The 19,185-nt window shown below is 35.1% G+C and overlaps 1 protein-coding gene across 9 annotated transcripts in view; it reads right to left on the reverse strand.

Moving 5' to 3' along the window:
- VWA3B (von Willebrand factor A domain containing 3B) overlaps positions 1-19,185 on the reverse strand; it is a 66,625-nt gene that overhangs the window by 9,937 nt on the left and 37,503 nt on the right. For 5 of the 9 annotated variants that reach the window (XM_050333367.1, XM_050333370.1, XM_050333373.1 and 2 more), the window contains 9 exons: positions 18,527-18,663; positions 17,705-17,842; positions 16,549-16,585; positions 16,272-16,428; positions 12,039-12,157; positions 9,369-9,419; positions 6,947-7,166; positions 944-1,064; positions 8-132 (listed from right to left, as the gene is read on the reverse strand). In XM_050333367.1, the coding sequence (XP_050189324.1) occupies positions 8-132; positions 944-1,064; positions 6,947-7,166; positions 9,369-9,419; positions 12,039-12,157; positions 16,272-16,428; positions 16,549-16,585; positions 17,705-17,842; positions 18,527-18,663 (1,105 nt within the window). The remainder of the gene's footprint in view (positions 1-7; positions 133-943; positions 1,065-6,946; positions 7,167-9,368; positions 9,420-12,038; positions 12,158-16,271; positions 16,429-16,548; positions 16,586-17,704; positions 17,843-18,526; positions 18,664-19,185) is intronic. The other 4 variants (XM_050333369.1, XM_050333368.1, XM_050333372.1 and 1 more) reach the window with 4 other exon arrangements.

Raw genomic sequence — 19,185 nt, forward strand, 5'->3', positions numbered from 1 at the left:
TTTTCACCTGCAGATGTGGGCATGGCATAGCACCTCCCACAGGTATAGTGAACTTCACAGGTACATCCCAGCTCTCCCCATTGCTGAAGTCAACAAGTGCACAGGTAGAACTGACATTCTTTATCACAGTTCCTAAAAAACAACATAACAAAATATTCAAATTATTTTTCTTTCACCCCTTGTGGAGATTTTTGTTTTAAATCCTAAAGGCTGTCACATACCACTGAGGTCAAACGTCTATAGTATACATTCTTCGCTCTCATTTAGCGAGGGTAAGCTGTGCCAGGGCACTGGAGAAATCTGTACCTAAAAAAACCTCCCATCTTACTAGCCATTATTAATAAATGCTATAAAAATAAAATTAAGAGTCTTTTTCAAGCATGGGTCTGAATTTTGTAAGCTGATCAGGTGGATGATAGTTGGCATAATGAAACTATTTTCAAAGTCAAAAATATGTGATTGAAAAAAACCCAAAATAAGTAAAGGTAACACAAAAATAAATACACAAATGGTTTTTCTTAAGAAATTACAGAACTCAGTTTTACTCACTAATTCTTGCTTAAAATTCAACAAAAGGTCAGCAGCATTTAGTGAATTTTTTGAACACATGCAAAAGCTTGGCTTTTCCAGGCGATCAACAGAAATATTCAAGGGAGACAGCAAATAGGGGTAGTTGATACTCTTGGGTAGTCAGTTACTCAAAAGGATTTCCTTACATACTCTTCATATACAATTCTATCATTGCTTTCTAACTTTACAAAATGTATGTCTTCTTATAAATGTATATATGTGCTCATACAACACATATATTCATTTTGCATGAATATACACATGCAATATGAAATATCATTAAGAAAGAAGCAGCTAATTATGACCAAAAATTATGTTTTATCAGAATTAAGAAGCCCTAAATAATATTGAAAATGTGAACAAAAATATATACCTGGATAATAAAATCCTGTGACGTCTGATCTTGCAATTACCTTTTGGCTTTTGTGAGTCACAAATACTTGCCATTTTTGTCCCATCTTAGACTTTGACTTCACAGTTGCTTCTTCATGTCTCTGTAATTTGATACAATTATTTTGGCCACAACAGTTAATCTAGTCAGCCCTAATCTATTCTTTGAAATTAATTAAAAAGTTAGGCAATGTAATGCTATAACCTCCAGAGAAAATACACAGTAAACTATAGTTATTTCAAACTTTCAGAATAATTATAAGTACAGTAAATACTCATGGATAAGTTCATCTAAGACTTTTCACTATAAAATCCTGTTCTCTATGGTCATAACAATACCTATATTTTCATGTGTTCAGGAAGAAATTTACCTTAATGAATTACAGTCCTGGTTACCATTTTCCTAAAAAGAAAGAATATCTTCCCATTCAGGAAGCTTGCTTATAATAAATCAGTTTCACCATTAAATGAAAATGGTGAAACTGATTTTCACCATTAAAAAAATCAGTTTCACTACTAATTTTAAAAATATTTATTAGCCTACCTCATGAACAATTTGCAAACATCCACCTCTTACACAGTTCTTCTGAATCATAAAAATACACAACTTGAAATCTCAAAATTTTCCATATAACTACACACTGCTCTGAGACACTATTGTAACTCAGACTCTCTGTAAAACTCCTGCTTGCTAGGGCATGTATGACCTGTTTCCTTGCCTGGTGACATTTTTCTTCCTAAAAAGATGTATTTGATTTGATACTTGATTTTCCCTAAAAGTCAATAATGATGGAAAAGATATGGATAACTTAAATAGTTTGTTCTCAGTTTCACTATAATTATCAGTCTCTTTTTTCAAAAATTCCCCATAAAAATCACAACTATCCCTAAAAAAAAGTCCTAAAAATAAGCAAAACACACACACACACACACGAAGGGAACAAGATATTTTAAATGAGAGATATATGTGATTTTTCTAGCTTATTCTTTATCCCTATAGAATATTAATTATATCAACAACTCCGTTTTTCAAACTCAGTCTAAACCAGAGGCTCTTCACAGCACTTAACTGACTGCTTGAAGTACAACCCAACAAAGGCTGATTTGATAGCAGACTTACAGTTCCACAGACACAAAAAGGTATTTGGGTAAGCCATTTACTTAATTCCTAAGGCTCCAAAGGGACAGCTGCTGCTGAATATTTATTATCAACTAATTTGTTATGCTTGACTAATAATTTGGGCAACTTTCCAGCACTCCGCATTAATCCAAATCCTAAAGACAACACAAGCATCCACAATGAGGATTCCGAGTCCCACAGAATTCAGGTGGCTCAGAAACACTGTCTAAATTCAAATCCATCCCTCCTTTCTCTCGCATAGCTTTTAGGTGTTCAGCACAATTGACTCAGACACTGTCAGACTGCCCATTTCTGGCATTATTACAAAAGAGCCTCATCTGATTCTTGAGGATTTTCAGCCTGTTTAGCTCTGCTACTGTTGAACGAAATGCAAAAAACCACATCAGGTGAAGGAGACTTTGTTTACCTTCCAATAGCTGCTACATTTTTTAATTCCCTTTCAAAAAATTAGGTTTTGCCCTTTCCTACTATAAGTGAGAATGGATAGGAAAACTATCCACAGATGTCCATGTATCTTGGCTTGAACTTTGGCTTTTCATAATCCTGACAGCAACCACTGCTTTTCCCAGGCTGTCAGTGACACCAAACCCATTCTGCACAGACCACAGTCTATTTTTATGAAAGAGCCTATCTTCTTGTACCCACATGCTGTCTGTTCAGCAGGTACTTCACTGATGACAATGGAAAATTTCACCAAATATTTCTTTGTAGTTATTACTTTTTAGTTGTTTTGCTATTTGAGATGCTTGGTTTTACTTTGTCTCCTAAAAGAGACACAAGAACAAGGCAATGCCAAGCTGTTTGGGAAACATATGAATGCAAAAAAGGTATCAACAGAGAGAGATTAGTGATCCTTAAATAGTGAGGAAGAATGAGGAGCGTAAGAAATAGGACACCAGGGTATAAATGGGAGATCCAGAATTTCCATTCTTACAAAGAATCGAACCTCAGCTATAAATATTGCATTAGGAATAATGAAATCAAGTGTATATGAAACACATTTTTCAGAAAGAAGAGACTCAGTGAGCCACTAGAGGTCCCTTTCCACCCAAATAAACATGCTTTACAAAACACATTATGCTTATTAACTATTTTATTTTTAATCATATGGTGACTATTCAGCAGGATCACAAACAAGTGTGAGCCTTACATGTTCAAGGTGATCCTAAGGAAAACATAATACTTTTAAAAGTGTATTCTTAATGAAAGTTAAGCAATGAATGCAGCTTTTTTTCTCTGCAAAATCTGAAATCCACTCCTATGCAGAAACAGAAATATTTAGTCCGAGAAGGAATGTTCTCCATCATTCTCAAAGGCCAGATTACAACACTGGAGAAAGCAACACTTTACATCAAATTGTTAAGCCGTTAGCAGAAAGCACCAAACTATCCTGGAATCTATCACTCTTGGACAATAGTAACTCCATGACCAGTAGATCTGAAATCGTTTAATGAGAGGTGGGTAGGGGACCCTGAGGAGCCCCTGCTGGTCTAGTGGTAAAGACGCCGCGCTATCACCGCGGAGACCCGGGTTCGATTCCCGGTCAGGGCCACTCCCGGGCAGGTGGGGCTCGTTAGCCCTTAAAGGCAACCCACCTACGTCCTAAGGACCTCGCTGCCACTGTCCAAGCTCGCTTGGCCCCGGCAGATGAACCTTAGGATTAAAGGGTGGGCTCAGTTCCGTGCACACTGTGTCTCACCTAAAAAATCCAATGCGCAGGCTGGAAGGTGGAAAGACCTTCCCCGGATCTTCGCTCGCGAAGACTGGTCATTATTATTATTATTATTATATTAGGGGACCCTGAACAATTTTTTTTTTTTAATGTCACATAATGTTGTAAACAGTTTTATAATTCAGTGAGGAAAAAACCCCAAACATTAAAAAATTGGTGAATGGCTGTTATGCCTGACAAGATCAAAACAGAAAACAAAATATTTTAAGTCAAAGCAGTTACTTATTAGAAAAAAAAAGAATCAAACCAAAGTAAATGATACATTTCTCATTTTCAGTATCTTAGATAAAAGCTGAATGCCAGCCTGAAGAGGGAGACTTGTATCAACTTGTGATTTAATCAGTACAGCAAAAAGAACTGAGTAAACTGAGCATAATACAGTCTACAATTAGCCCTCCAACTAGGTAATCATCACTGTTCTATTTTTGCCTGATAATAACTAAATGTGTTTGCTCATTTCCTAACGCGTTGACTTCTTGCATCACTAGAGGTCTTTGGTCATCTCATGGCCCTGTGCAGGTGCATGTCTGCTTCATTCTCCTCCAGTAAGGCACTGGCATAGCCTACCTTTCACAGATGTGTCCAAACAAAGCAGCCTGAACACAGCTCCCAGAGAAGGTCAGAGCATAGAGGGAGGATAACAGGACCACTAATTCAGTTGTAGGCTTAAACAGAAAGCTCTCATAGCAAGGACATCCAGAAAGGATTACTAATTCTTTTAAGAAGTTGTGTAGGTAATTCAGAACCCATAAAAGCTAAAAACTAAGGGGTTTTATTCTAAAATTCAGTGAAAAAAATCAGCAAGAAATTCAGAGGTCTGTCTTGTTGAGTAGGGCTCCAGGATAATTGTGATTTTTTTAATCCCATCTCACAATGACAATTTTCATTCAGTGCCATACCAGCTATTTCCTTGCTGTAACGTATTTCAGCTGGCTGTTTATTTCTTTATACTCATTTTGTAGACAGACATCACAGCTGGCAAAATCTCCGACAGCAATTTTAAAAGGCTCCCCATTTTTTAAAATTTTTTCCACTGTTTTTCTACCACATAAACAGAATTCTAATTACATCTGCATTTCTGCCTCTCACTCTTAAAGCCTTTCAGTTGTAGATTAGCAATTACTGAAGATGCTGCTCTGATTAGACTCCTAAAGCGGGTTGACTCAGGATAAGTGATTGCACAGTGTTAATCACATCATGTCTGAGAGCACACATTGGTTGTTCCAAGGCTACAGTAAAATTACAGTCAACAAATGAAACATGAACATGTTTCTGCTGCTGTTGTATTGAACACTATATGACAGAAGAAAACCAATAATCAAAATAGCTTTATTAGCAATATAGTATTTTCAGACTAATGTAAAATGATTCATCTGTTTTTCTGAAGATATTAAAATGTTTTCAGATATAATCACTTATTTTCATACATGGCCTGAGCTATCATAATATATTTTATATAATTTAACAAAATTTATTTTTATGACTTATGTCATAGTATGTAAAAGGCCACAACTTATTGTGAAAACTATGGTTGCTCTTTGTGAAAAAAAAAAGTTACATCTCAGTCAACGAATGTCAAATAAAACAAAATACTTCTGCTATATTCTGGTACACAGTGAATAGGGATACTTGGCATAATTTACAGTTGCAAATTCCAATTGTACATTCTCAGCCATTGCTGAGCATTCACAGTATAGGTTTGATTTGGACCATGACCATTTGAGTTTCACTTACATTAAGCTGATAGATGTATGTCTGTATATGGCTTTGAATATGTTTACATGCATACATAAAATAACTATGATGAATATTTGATTACGCTTCTTACATAATACAAACCATAGTACTTCCCTCAGTTTTCACTGCTCCTAGGCCAACCACATGGTGGCTTCCCTCACTCAATTATATGAAATAATGAACAAGAAAAGGAATATATTAATATATGAGCTTTATAATTAATTCTCTATTTATTTTTCCTTATCCTCTATTAGAACTTAGAAGTCTGAGGAAAGATTTTCTTTCTTGATCATTTCCTAGAGAGCTGATTGTAATATTACCATAGTATTACTCCACCTAGACAGCAGTTCTGCAGAGGCAGCAGGACTCCCAGGGTAGCACTGTTTGATGAAGCTTTGAGATGAAAAAATTTGAAACTGAGTAAGAGAAACATTTGGGGTGTTTTTTTTCAGAGCCTAAGTACTGTGAACTTCAAAGCATCAATCGTGTATCCAGAAATCTTTCCATTGGGGAAGATTAAATCACTTTTTAAAACTCTAAAATGAAAAAGTATATTCTCTCTTCCAATAGGGCACCCTGACTAACCTTATTTTTATACCTATTGCTTCATGTATTTCCATACTTGTTTCATTACACCTCTCAATAGCATTCTAAGTAAAATCAGAAGTTCATCTGGGACATACATACACATAAATACATATACATACATATATATATATATATATAAAATCACAAACTTCAATAATAGTTTCAGGCTAGACTACTGTATTAATGCTAGACTAATGTATTAATGAAATGAAGAGAGCACTCTGCCTTGCCAAAAGTGGGTGTCTGCTTCAGCATGAGCTCCAGATGCCACTGACTCAGTTCACAAGGCTGTGAGACTGGCCACCAGTTCATCTATATCCACATTTTATGGACAGTTAAATTTTAGTTTATGAATATGAAGCTAACTCCCACCTCTTCTCTCCATCTTTTGTTTTACAAGGATACCACAAGAAATTACAGTGCATTATTCCAACATTACAAGATCTTTCAGTCCTGTTTATCAGATATTAACCCAACCAAATCTTATAATTGCCTTTAATGTATCTGTTCCTTCTCTGCTGTTGTTGCAGAGGATGCTTTGCTCCAATTAATTTCTAAATGGCTTGATTTCTGTGGTTCTCTCAACTTCAGAACCTCTGTTTCCCCAGTGCTTCAAAAAAGTCATTGAAAGTTTTCTCTCTTTTTAACTGCCTTCTTTCCTCTATCCATTTTATTTAGCATCATGCTAAATGTCCTGTTTATCAGCTATAATCATGGAAAAAATTATTCCAGAAGGACATACTGAAGAGGAATATCTAATGAGAAAAAAATCCCTTCCAACATATTACCTTTTTATTGTTGCTTATGTGTGATTCTGAGCTTTTCTCAGTTTCTTTTTTGACAGCTTCCTGAAGATCAGAGGCTTGTTGCATATATGTTAATGCTGCCAGTATCTCATCTTCTAGCAATTTTACATCTTCATAGGAAATTGGCCATCCCAAATTCTCTAAAGCCTCCAGCAAAGCTTCTTTATGCTGCATATATTGGACTGGTCCATCCTCTTTAAATCTTAAAAAAATTTATTTAAAAATAATTAATAATCACAAGTAGGAACATTTTAATTATGTCAGTACTTTACAGATAGAATCACAAAGCATAAAGGCAAAATAAAGCCTAAGATTCATCCAATATATCTTTTGTTATTCACAAGTTCTTGCGTTTCATCCAGATACTGTTGTGTCTGGTCAGACAATCATCTGGCTTAACCACATCTCATACAAAGACATCTACAGAGCAGTTCAGGTGTCTGAGCATACGTGCCTGGTGTCATTTTAGATGTCCTAGAATATGTGAGGCATCAACAAAGAACTTGTCGACATAACTGAGAAATCATTAAAACCCCTGGACTTCTAGAACAGCAGGTAGAATGAAGTGGCAAGTTATCTAAACAACCTAAAATGGCACCTGACTGCTATTAAGTCCTGATTTGCCACATGAGTCTGGACTGATCACATAAAAAGAGACAATCCCCTACTATTTATTCCTCTGCCAGTCCTGCACTGCTCAAACCAGGAGTTTGCTTCCATCCATGGTTCAGATTATGCCAATGTCCACGGGACTAAACAGTCAGTTTGAAACCACATACTGAATACACTTACAAACCAAAAGGTGAAATAGATACAATCATCTTGTTGACTAAAAAACCCAAAGAAGCTGAACCTTCCAAAATCCAGAACAGGTAGAACTCTTTACATCTTCAGTTGGAAGTAACATAATTCTTTTTATCCCTTTTAGCTTTTTTCTGGCTCTTCTCTACAGCTTTGCCAACATGTAAAAAAAACAAAACGTGAAGCCTAGAACTAGGGAGAGTATTGAAGTGTCTGCCTTACCAACTCATGGAACCACAGTGATCCCTACCACGTTGCCATAATCTTTGTCACTGCTTCTCTCTCTACTTCTCTAGGAACTGTTTTGTATTGAAATTAACCTGATGAGTATAATTATTTACCTAGATTTTTTTTCCCTATTACCTGAATCCATTATTAATTCATAACAAATGTTAAGCTAATATCTTCTGAGTTGGATCTCAAACATTTTGAACACAAGCACAGTATTACCACTGCTCTAATGAATTTGAATTTCCCTAGTATCTGAGGTAGCATTTTAATACACACTAGCAAACCAGAAGGCTCCTCAACCAATAATTTCAGGACTCCTGTAACCAAGTTACTAGACTTTGTTTATTGCTTTCTTTTCAGATTACTGATTTTGAAAGTATGTTGTCAGCCTTCTGTAACACATGAACCTGGTCCTTCAAACTGTAAACTTATAAGAGAAATAGATCAAGTATTTCAATATCTATGCACCAATATTAATGATTTAATATGCCCCTCTAGCAACAGACAGTACAATGGCTAAGACTCTTTTTTTTTTAACTACATGCACAATTGGCCCATGATACCAATAATGAGATATTTTGGATGACACCCTGTCAAATCTGTATACCGTACAACTCACTGTTTATCAACAGATATCTATTTCCTTCTTTTTTTCCCAATTATATGCTGTTTTTTTGTTTAGCAGTCTTGATTTCATCTCTGCACCACAACGGGGTTTTAGTTCTCCTTATTAATGATAGAACTGTGGCGTTTTTCACTCATGAGCTTAAGTCTTCTTATAAGCATTCCAGTTTTCATTTGTGTAGGAATATTTTGCGTAGGAATATTTCAGGCCCATTCAGTTTTCATTAAGTGATCTTCACTTTATTCTCTGATGCAAACAGATGCTAACTTCACTGATGTGTCTATACAGTTACTAGTTTTCTAAATCAATATACAGAAATAGGCTAGTTAAAGTAGTACAAGCTCCTAGTGGGATATATAGTTCCAGCTCATGCTGTTAAGGTACTTATTACACTTTTACAAACAAGCCACTGAAGTGCATTTTACAGGATGAAAGAAGATTTACTTTGATGCCAAAGGCAACAACATGCTGCCCTCTCAAGGCCCTGCCACTTCACGCTGACTAAGAACAGATCAGCAGCATTCAAATGGAAGTCGAGTTCTTTTCCTTTAAAAATAATCAGTATTGCAAAAGGAGGTCCAGAATTTAGTCTTACTGCATATCACATATACATTTTTGAAAGCAAAGTATAGTTATGAAACATTTGAAAGTTAAACCAGTTGGTTATAAAAATAGTGACGAAAAACTATAAAATATTTATGACCAGCCTTTCAGAGGTATGTTAGAAAACCAAAAATGATAGCTTACTTGTCTCTTTCCTCCTGAGATAGTGCTCTCCAAACAACTAGGTTCAGGCGCCTATTAAAAAAAGCAAAGCAGTTTTTGAGGGAATGCAGTTCCTTGTGCAGATGATGATCTCAAAACTAACAAATAAACACAGTTTCTTAAGATATCTGCACTGATTTGTATTCCAACAGCAGTGCATCATCAAATTGTATCTTTATCATTCAGCTATGAAATTATCAACTGCAAAAGAAGATGGGAAAACAGCATCTTCCATCAAGTAGCAGCATGACTATTTCAGGGTCATAGAAGGTTTAATGGCAATCACTGCTGTTTTCTGACAGGATTTTCTATGGATAGTTCTCTTCAGCATCAGCAAGCTAAATCAAATAACAAAACTGATTAAACGCCAGTTAAGCTGCACAGTTTTTCCAATTAAACAGTTTCAGAAAACATAGCCTGAATGTAGTAATGCTATTTTTTTTTTTTCCTGCTAAGATTACCCCTCCGTTGTGCTACTCAGGTTTCTAATTCATTAAACTCTGGCTATGAAGAAAAGCTACTAACAGGAAAACAGAAGTGATTATCCCAAAGCAATGCAGTTCTGAGATCTTTTAAAAGCACCTAAACTTTCTGCTTTTGCTTTCCAGACATAAATTACAAACTCTTATTAGATCACCTAGCTTATGATTTTCTCCACAAACATCTCAAACGAATAAGCCATCATTCAATTACTTCATTTCATACTACAGAAATAAACCTCTACAGTGATGCTAATTGCTATAATAATAAACATTTTCAAAATTTCCTTTGGAAATACAAAAACAAATTCATTGCTAGGAAAAATTCAGGTTGTAGCCATTAGAATATTAGCAGTCTTGCGAGATTTACTGGTGCATGTATGAAGCATATTAACAACAGATTTTGAACATTAATTTTTTGATGGTTCTTTTGATCTACTAGAAACCAAATTCCAGCATTTTTAGATTGTAAATTACTTAGTTCTTTCACAATCTGCAGTCTCAGAATGCTCCACTGACTATTTCATCCTTCTAGATGTGCATACTCATAACTAACTCATTTGTAAAAGCTTCTGGCTCTACAAGACCATATACATTATGAAGTTTCCAGTGTTTTGCTCCTTCAATACTGTATATTCTCTTTTTTAGAGTACAAAATTTCTGCCCTTACCACTTTTCTCCCTCTAAACCTGATGCTAAGGTTCTGTCCTTGAAACCTGCACACCCCGATGTATTTTTCATCTATACATGTCAGAATAAATTTGTGACCAACAACTATTCACAAAGCTAAACTGCAGCTTTTGCAAATTCAATTGCTAGAAAAGTACTACGGCATTTAGAGCAAAATAATTTTGACTAGGTTGCTGTTTTACATGTGGAGATAAACCAGAGATCTCTTTTTTACATTGTCAGTTATAAGGCTCTTCAGACAGATCTTTCTTCTACGCATCTTTTTCACAGAAGTAGGAACTCAGTCCTACTAAAGGCACTGACTCATTGACCTCTGTGGGTAAACATAAGAAAACAGTACTCCTAATCATCAGAATTTTAGGAAGACTGTGAAAATGCTGTCGGTAGATCACCAGAATTCAATCAGAAAACATTTTTATTTCCCTGAAAATCAAAGTCAATAAATGCAAAGCATTCAATGGTATGGCACAGCAATGAAAAACTTGATTTTTTTATCAGAAGTCACCATTACAAATACACCAATTGAACCTTCTATCAAAATGAGTAACAAATCACTTTCTATCAATTCTTCATCACCCTGAAAATAATAGTATTGTCTCAGTGACAGAACACACAAAACCAATAGATTTTTACTCCCTGAACTCCATTAATATTAGATATATCGGGCAGCATTTGCAAATCATACTTCTTGATTTTTATCACAAAAGATGTATGTAGGACAACAGGGAGTAAAAACTGAGCTATTAGATGCTTTCAAAAGAACCGGTATGATCATAGAGCTACAGAGGAAAAAAATCCCCAAACCTTAAAGTGGAATTAATCAAAAAACAAAGAGTAAGCCCTTGTCACCAAGAGGGTTTTGGTCATATAAAATAATTACATCTGTAAATGTTACAGAATACAGCCTAAAAAAGTATTTATTAAAATAATTCTAGTCAAAGCTCTCATATGATTACCGAATTACTCTAAAGTCAAATAATTGCATTGTTTCAAAAAGAAATGCATAAAGTCGGATCATGGAAGGAAATGGCTTAGAGATCCTACGTCCTTGTCCTGTTTACTTCTGCTGTGCTTTTCCCAACATTGAATTAATAAGCACAACACATATGTCCCTCAAAAAAATCCCAACCAAATTTAAATTGTCAGTATCTTATTGGTGCCTCAGTAATATCCTTGCATCCATAGTTACACGATATATCTGGCAGCAAAAAGCAGGTCCCTAATTTAAATACCAGTCTATGGATTTAGGAACTTAAAATTAAGTTAAAAAGTCTGCCTAACACTGTATGAGAGATTTCTCCACAGGGATGACTGCTTTCAGGTTTATTCTCGGCAAGTAAAGGAATTCTGCTTTTGTCACTGAACAAACATGACCTGGGCAACATGTTCAACATGTTATTTACTATCTCCTTGCCTATCATCTACTGGTTTTTCATTCTGCTTTTTACTGCAAACATGATAAACTTCTGGTGAGTAGACTTGCCTTTTGTAGGATTTAATTGCTTGTTCCAGCTTCTCTTTATAGGCAACAAGATTCACTGCCTGAGGATTAATTAGTGCGATCCCCTTCTTGTCATTGCTAACATGGGCCAATGGTAATATCTATTATACAATAAAAGAAAAACATTTTATTTATCACAAAAATTATCCTCCACCAGATTGACTGAATGCTGAAGGTCAGAATAGCCAGAAGGAACCCTGGAATGCTGCAGAAAGAAAAATTTGAGCACACCAAGCAAATGTCGGTATTAAGACGCAGTTTCCAGACAGTTCTTCTGAAATGTCTAAGTTACAAACTAAGATTCCTAACTATTAGCTATTTCTAACTAAATCAGTACTGTCAAACAACTCACTCTAATAATGGAAGGCTAGGTCAGAAGGAAACAAACATGCCTAGAGCAATTCCGTATTGTATTATACCTATTAGCATTTCTAGTATACAGGTGTGAGAGTACATATTTAAGTGTATTTTTTGTTCTTATTCTGGAGCACCTTATTTTATAAGGAATTAGTGTACTATAGCTATAGGGAGACATTTTTCTCCATCACACTAATCACCAAAGAGAGAACAAGGTAGATATTGTTCACCGAAACTAGTCTTAATTAACCACAATAAGGCTTAGGAACCTAATCAGATTGATCAGAATCATGAACTTCAATACTTTTCAAATCTCCCAATATAGCACCTACATAAGTCAACTTCATTACAAAATAGGAAGTTATACATTTGCAAGTAGATCTTCAAAATCAAAAGTAAAGGGTAGAATAGAATGACAGAGAGAAGGAAAGATGCTTTCCAAACTGTCAATCCAAAATCTCCCCACCTTTCAGCCTCTTAAATTACTCAGCAGTTTGTGTAATAAAAGCAATTTTATATATCAATGTCCTAGTGTTGAATATAAACAGAAAAAAATCCAAGGAAGAACTGGAGAAGATGGAGAATGATACTCTTCCTCTTCACTGCATATGGTTGAGTGGGAATCTTCCCCAAGTGCCTGTCTGAAATCAGGATATAGATGAGAAAAACATTTATGAGGTTCAATTTAAGTTAAACTAAGTTAACTTAATTAATTTAAGTTAATTTAAGTTAAACTAAGACCTCTATCGGGGGAATAAGACAAATAATCAGCAACTAGAGCAATAAAAAGACTTATTTAATTGAGAACATTTTTCAGTGATGTTTTATTTGTGTTTGAATCATCACAGCCTAGGTGGATTCCAAATTACTGCAATATAAACCATTTTTCCAGGAGCAGTGGTGTGACTTTATATCCCTCTCTCTTTCTGAGGACATCTTCTCTCTGATTAATAAATCTGTGTCAAATCAGTGCCAGACCACATAAAGGCTTCTAATATTAATCTTAAGATCACTTAAAAATGAAAGATAATGGGAATATGTCAGTGAAGTATCTTGCCAGAGACAAATGGGGTCAATCTCTGCCCAGAATTCTGAGCAGTGAAACCTGGCTACTTGTAATTTCCAGATGAAGTTTGAAAGCTGAAAGGTGAGGAACTGATTACCCCTCTTCAAGTTCCCTACTGCCATGATTGTTGTCTAAAATGTTACTCAAACCAAGTTAGAAGTTCAGCAGGGCTTCACCGTGTAGGAGCTCACTTCCACATTGCCTTACAAATTCTCAGAGTAACTCCAAGTGCAAACAGCACAATTTACAATGTGAATATTTAATACAGTTTATAAAACACTTTGAATAAAATATGAGGGGCAGACAAGCATAAATACATTATTATACTGTTGAAGACTAAAATCAGAATAGAATGTGTTCTTAGCAAATAGTAAACTTGAAATATTATGCACACTTTGAGAACAATGAAAACTGCTCACAAAGTCATGGTAAATTTGACAGATTCAACTGAAAAAAATCATAGGGAAACTTTTTTAGTTCCAAAATGTTTCATCATTTTCTAAATACTTTAACTTTCGTACCAGAAGAATTCACTTGTTTCAAAACGGCTTTTACTTCAAACCCAAAATTTTGACATTTTAGAGACAAAACCAAAGCACAATAATGCTGTAAAATCTTTCTTATTTTTGACAAAAGAAATATGTTTTTGTTGGTTGAATCTGAACCGGATTCTTTTGAGCAAAACATTGAGTCAAAACTCCAAAGCCGTACTTATGATGCCACAACCTGCAATATATACTCACATGATTCTATACGCAAGGTTTCTTCCAGAATTACCATACCATAATTTAGAGAAGCTCCTAAGCCATTATTTTTTTCTGAATAGGACTCTGGATGGGTAGTTTAATAAATTAAACTCTCTGAAATAACTCAGGTGAAACTGACAGGTCGCACAGGACTGAAAACAACAGGTCAGCCTCTTGTTAATGAATAGTTGTCATGGAAACTTTTTGCTTGCTGCATCTCCAAGGTGAGAAAACTGTTCATAGTTACTCCATCATAACTGCTAGCAAAGGCTGAAAATTAAAACTATACTATGCCCTGAAAAGCAAACAAAGATGTCTGCATTCCACACCAAGAAAACTAACATCTTAGAGGGAAGAATGCAGAAATAGCTGTATATTTATTACTCTTCAATGAAATCTTCTGAAGTACTGGAATGATAAAGATCCTTAAAGTCTCCTAGTCAAGTTCTATATCTAGTCTAAGAACCTATTTTCTGTTTCCCTCAATTTGTTGGCATGAAGCTTTGCCCGACAAACTGAGTGTCTGAATACAACTAATGGGGATTAGCAGGTATGAAAAAATTACAAAAATTATTATTTTTTTCTTTACATCTAAAGAAAGCCCCAGAATTACTTTCTGGACTCTGTACAGTACCAGTTCATTCTAATTCTGATCTTAAACTCAGTCCTGAAGTAGACTACCAGAAGCTTTTATGACTTGCCATTAAAAATGGCCTGTACACAGCACTTGCTGAATCTTAGTTTTGACCATTTTCAAAGACCCCTGTTTTACAGACTGGGATGTTTTTGCTAGCAGCAATTCACATGCAGCTCAGGGTCATCTGTAAAGGATTCAAAGGACTCTTCACTGAGAAACATGGAAGAAAGAGCTCCTCTTAGTAGGTACATTTAGAAGAAGATGGGAAAATAAGTGACTGGAAACCATAGGAGTTATGTGAAATTCACACTGTCTTTGTCTGATATGTCATGGTTGTTTTGTACAGTTTTTTAATCACTGGATGTTTGAATTATTTTTTTAAATGGCTATTTTACATCTGAAATGTTAAAACATACATTTTAAAATGTTTCATATAAAAAGACATCTTTTAGTTACATAAAAAAAATTCACACTTCAAAAAAAATCCTTATAGATCTTGGTTTTGCCTTGGCTTTACTAAAACAGAGGAACTGGTTTTTATTCCACAGTCTGCATGCTATAGCAAAAATTCCAGTTCCTATATTTAAAAAACAAGCATGAAAACTTTAACATGTACAATTGTGTACATTTGTTAGAAATCTTTTCCTTAGTTCTATACCCCATTCTATTACAAATCCCTTGTTCATTCCTTATTATTTAAAAAGATATTCAGCTTTTTCTTTGAGTATTGTTTAAAGAAAAAGTTTTCATTAATTAAAATGAGCTGCAGCATATTCATAGCACTTTCACAGGATGCATCACACAAGAAGAATTAGAGCAACTTGCCACAAAATGGATTTCCTTTAAGTGGAATGGCAATTAGAGCTTTATGATATACCATTCACCATAAATGATATAAGCTTTATGATACACAATTCACAACCTCACAACTGTCTACACCTATGAGAACTAAATTTTAATTACTGAATTCCAATACTTTTCAAAAGGTCTTAGTGGTCACAGGTAAACCTTGAGAATCCAGAAGCCCACCAACTGTGAACCTGCACCATTTACCAAATGACTTTATGAACTTAAAACACATACTCTGGTAAATTAATACGTATTAGGAGAGGCTGTGGTGCTCAAGAAATGGCCAAACACCTGATGGCTGCACACTGCCATCAACTGGTAACTGTGAAAGAGCTTCAGGGTAAAGCATGCAAGAAGTACTGCCCTTAACAATCAGTTTTATCTTCCTACTGATGCGTGAATGAAAGTATAGATATGCATTATATATTTAGTGCACATGAACTATCTACAATGAACACCAGAGAAGGCTATTATGACATTTATAGAAATTAATTTTAGAAATCCTTTTGAAAACACTACTAAGTTTTACTTTTGCTTTGAAACAGTGTTAAGAGTTTTACCTCATCAAATACTTTAGAAAATACATGCTTGTCCAGAACTGGGATGTATTTGGTACCATGAGGGACAGCTGTAGGAGCTAAGGCATCCATGATGGTGAGTCGCCTAGCAACCAAGCCATGGGTCTTTAACCAAAGAGCTGAAGACATATCTAGAGAGCTAGAAAAGAGAGATTGTAAGATGTAGTACAAAGTAGAAATACATTTGAAAGGTCTGAAATGACTGAAGAAAAATAGAAACTATAATTTTTGTGCTGTATTTATATATGCACACACATACCTTTTAGATGCCTTTTTCACATTCTGCATTTTCAGATCTAAGAGAAAACAATTCCATTTCATTATCTTAGAGGTTTTGTGCACACAAACGTATACATATATAAGCTGACATATAATAACGCCATTTTTTTATTTGAGCCTACTAGCAGCATCACAAAGACTACACAAAAATGGCTATTTCAGTTGCTAAAATAATCAATGAGAATTAGGTTTCCTTTGTTTCTTGGTGCTTGATCAATAGTAACAGTGTTATGATATACCTCATAAGTCCTAATTAATCAATGAGGAAATTTATAAAATAGGTGGAAAAAATTTTTTTAGACATAAGTTAGTTAGTTTGTTTGTTTTTTACCCAAAACGAAAAATTAACCAGCTTATTTCCCAAGTCAAGATGTGATACCAAGTACTACCACTAATAAGATGGCCAGGAATGGCTAATTTAAGGTATACCACTATGAAAATCTGTGTAAAAGATATATACAAAACTAAACATAACATGATGAAATGTAAAAAAGTCAAACATCTTTAAGCGTCATTATGTGAGGTTTTAGAATGACTTAGCAACCTATCATAAAGTTCAGAGTTGCATGAATAATTGAAAGAAATTAAAACTATTTGGATGTATATGTAAGCCCCCTTAAAAGCACTATCGTCTCTACATATGTGTCTGTCCCAGAGAGGATGGGTTTTGCAAGTCTAAGCTCATTAATGAGGGCAACCTCTTCTTACATTGGTACCACAGAATTAGAATCACCACTCTCATCTTTTAACCTCAATATTGATCATAACCACAAACTACTGTTCCACAAGAATAGTGTATTACTGTACCACAGGTACAACAAGATTGCCAAGATCTATTTCTTATGTTGATAAGAAGCAACTGTTATATCCTTTCATATAAGGCACAGCTGTATCACAACTGCTGCATACTGTGAACACAACTAAGCTGTTGTGAACTGCATAGTTTGGGCACTGGCAGGAGTCTGAGAACACTGTTACAATACCATTCTGCACATCCAACTCTCTGCACCTCTGTTGAGTTTCAGTCCTTTGTGCTGCAGATCTGCACAGTTTTGCCTCAAATGAGGTGCCACTACTTACAGTATGAGAAATGTTATCCTCAGCCCCACTCAGAGCTTCCTATTCTGCCAACTTGCCTTTCAAAATATTTGTACATTTCACACTCTTTCTGACAGAAAAACTCTTTTCCTCTGGAGATGTTCTTTCCTCTGGGCTTTCTTCCCTAGATTTCACACCATGGCTCAGGATTCGCAGCAGGCTGCTCTTTGTTTGCTCTGTAGGTGTTGAAAGGAAAGAAAGGAAGAGCTAAAGGAGCTAACTTACTGCTCAAATACATGCCTGAGATTTTAGAGTTCCTCCTTGGTATTCCATCCCAATTTTAAAGGGACTGCCTACACAAGACCTCAAACACAAAATCGTTTGTACTTTGTACTTTCCTCAAGGATGAAGGTTTCTTTTACTTCAGCTGGGTAAACTTGGTTTCGGACTGCAAGGATACAGAGGATATACAAACGATATTTTCAAGAGAAATACAGTGTTATGGGTGTAGTAAGGGGAAATATGAGTGTAAGTAATGCTGTAACTAGTAAAACATAGATCAGCTCTTCATTCTTGCCAGATATGTACTTAGAGTAAAAAGAGATAAGGTTTTAATATCTACTGTTAAAAAAATTTACAGAGCTTTCAAAACATTTTGTTAAAGTGGTTAATTTTTTATTGCAGGGCCTGTGATGAAGGACAAATGAGCAGACATTTGTTTGTTTGTTTTGGCCAGATGAAGAAGATGGCTGAAAAGTAAAAATGAAGATAAGTTAGTTAGATTTTCAAAAGGATGATTATTTATATCATCAAACACTTAATTTGTTCCTACAAAAGGGATGCTTTTTGCAATTTGCAACAGGATCTTTTCAAGTTAGTGAATAAATTCTGTTAACAACCACAGTTCATTTGAGTCTTACCTGCATGTAATGATTTCTTTCTTCGGGCTGGACTGTCAGCAGTCGTTTTCCAGGTTTGCTGGTGTGGTGTCAGTACTGCCTCTTCTGAAGCACAGAACAGCCTACTGCTAAGAGAAGTACTCAGCTCTTCAGCATGTCTGGATACAGTATGTGTTTGCTTGGGGTTAGTGCTTGTAAGTCTCAAAAAGAAATTACTTCAAGGATGTAACAATGGTATAAGAAATGCTAAGCTGAAGTTTTCCGGTAGTTTAAATACTGTTTTCAGATGCTTCAAACAGTGCAAAATATTTACTCTGTTATACTAATCTATGTTTCAAAGTGGACTTCAAAGGAGGTTAAAGTATTCTTAGTTTTTAAAATTATTTAAAAGTCCTTTCTTAGTTTATTTAAAAGATGTTCATCACTTTTAAGGTAACATCCCCATATCCTTTTAACAAGGACAAAATGTTCTGTAATAGCTACTTTGAATCCCAGGAGTAAAAGTGAACCTACCATCAGCAATGAAAATATCTGACACACACATGTATATGCATATATATAAAAGTGTCAGCATTAATAAAAAATAAAAATATGACATTTCTGAAATAAACACTTAAAAATATTTTTGTGCTGGACATCCTACCTGCCCTTCCACAGCACTCTCTACTTTTAATTTATTT

This window comes from Myiozetetes cayanensis, unplaced genomic scaffold (assembly GCF_022539395.1).
Source record: "Myiozetetes cayanensis isolate MyiCay16 unplaced genomic scaffold, myiCay2020 scf5-8, whole genome shotgun sequence".
Lineage (NCBI taxonomy): Eukaryota > Metazoa > Chordata > Aves > Passeriformes > Tyrannidae > Myiozetetes > Myiozetetes cayanensis.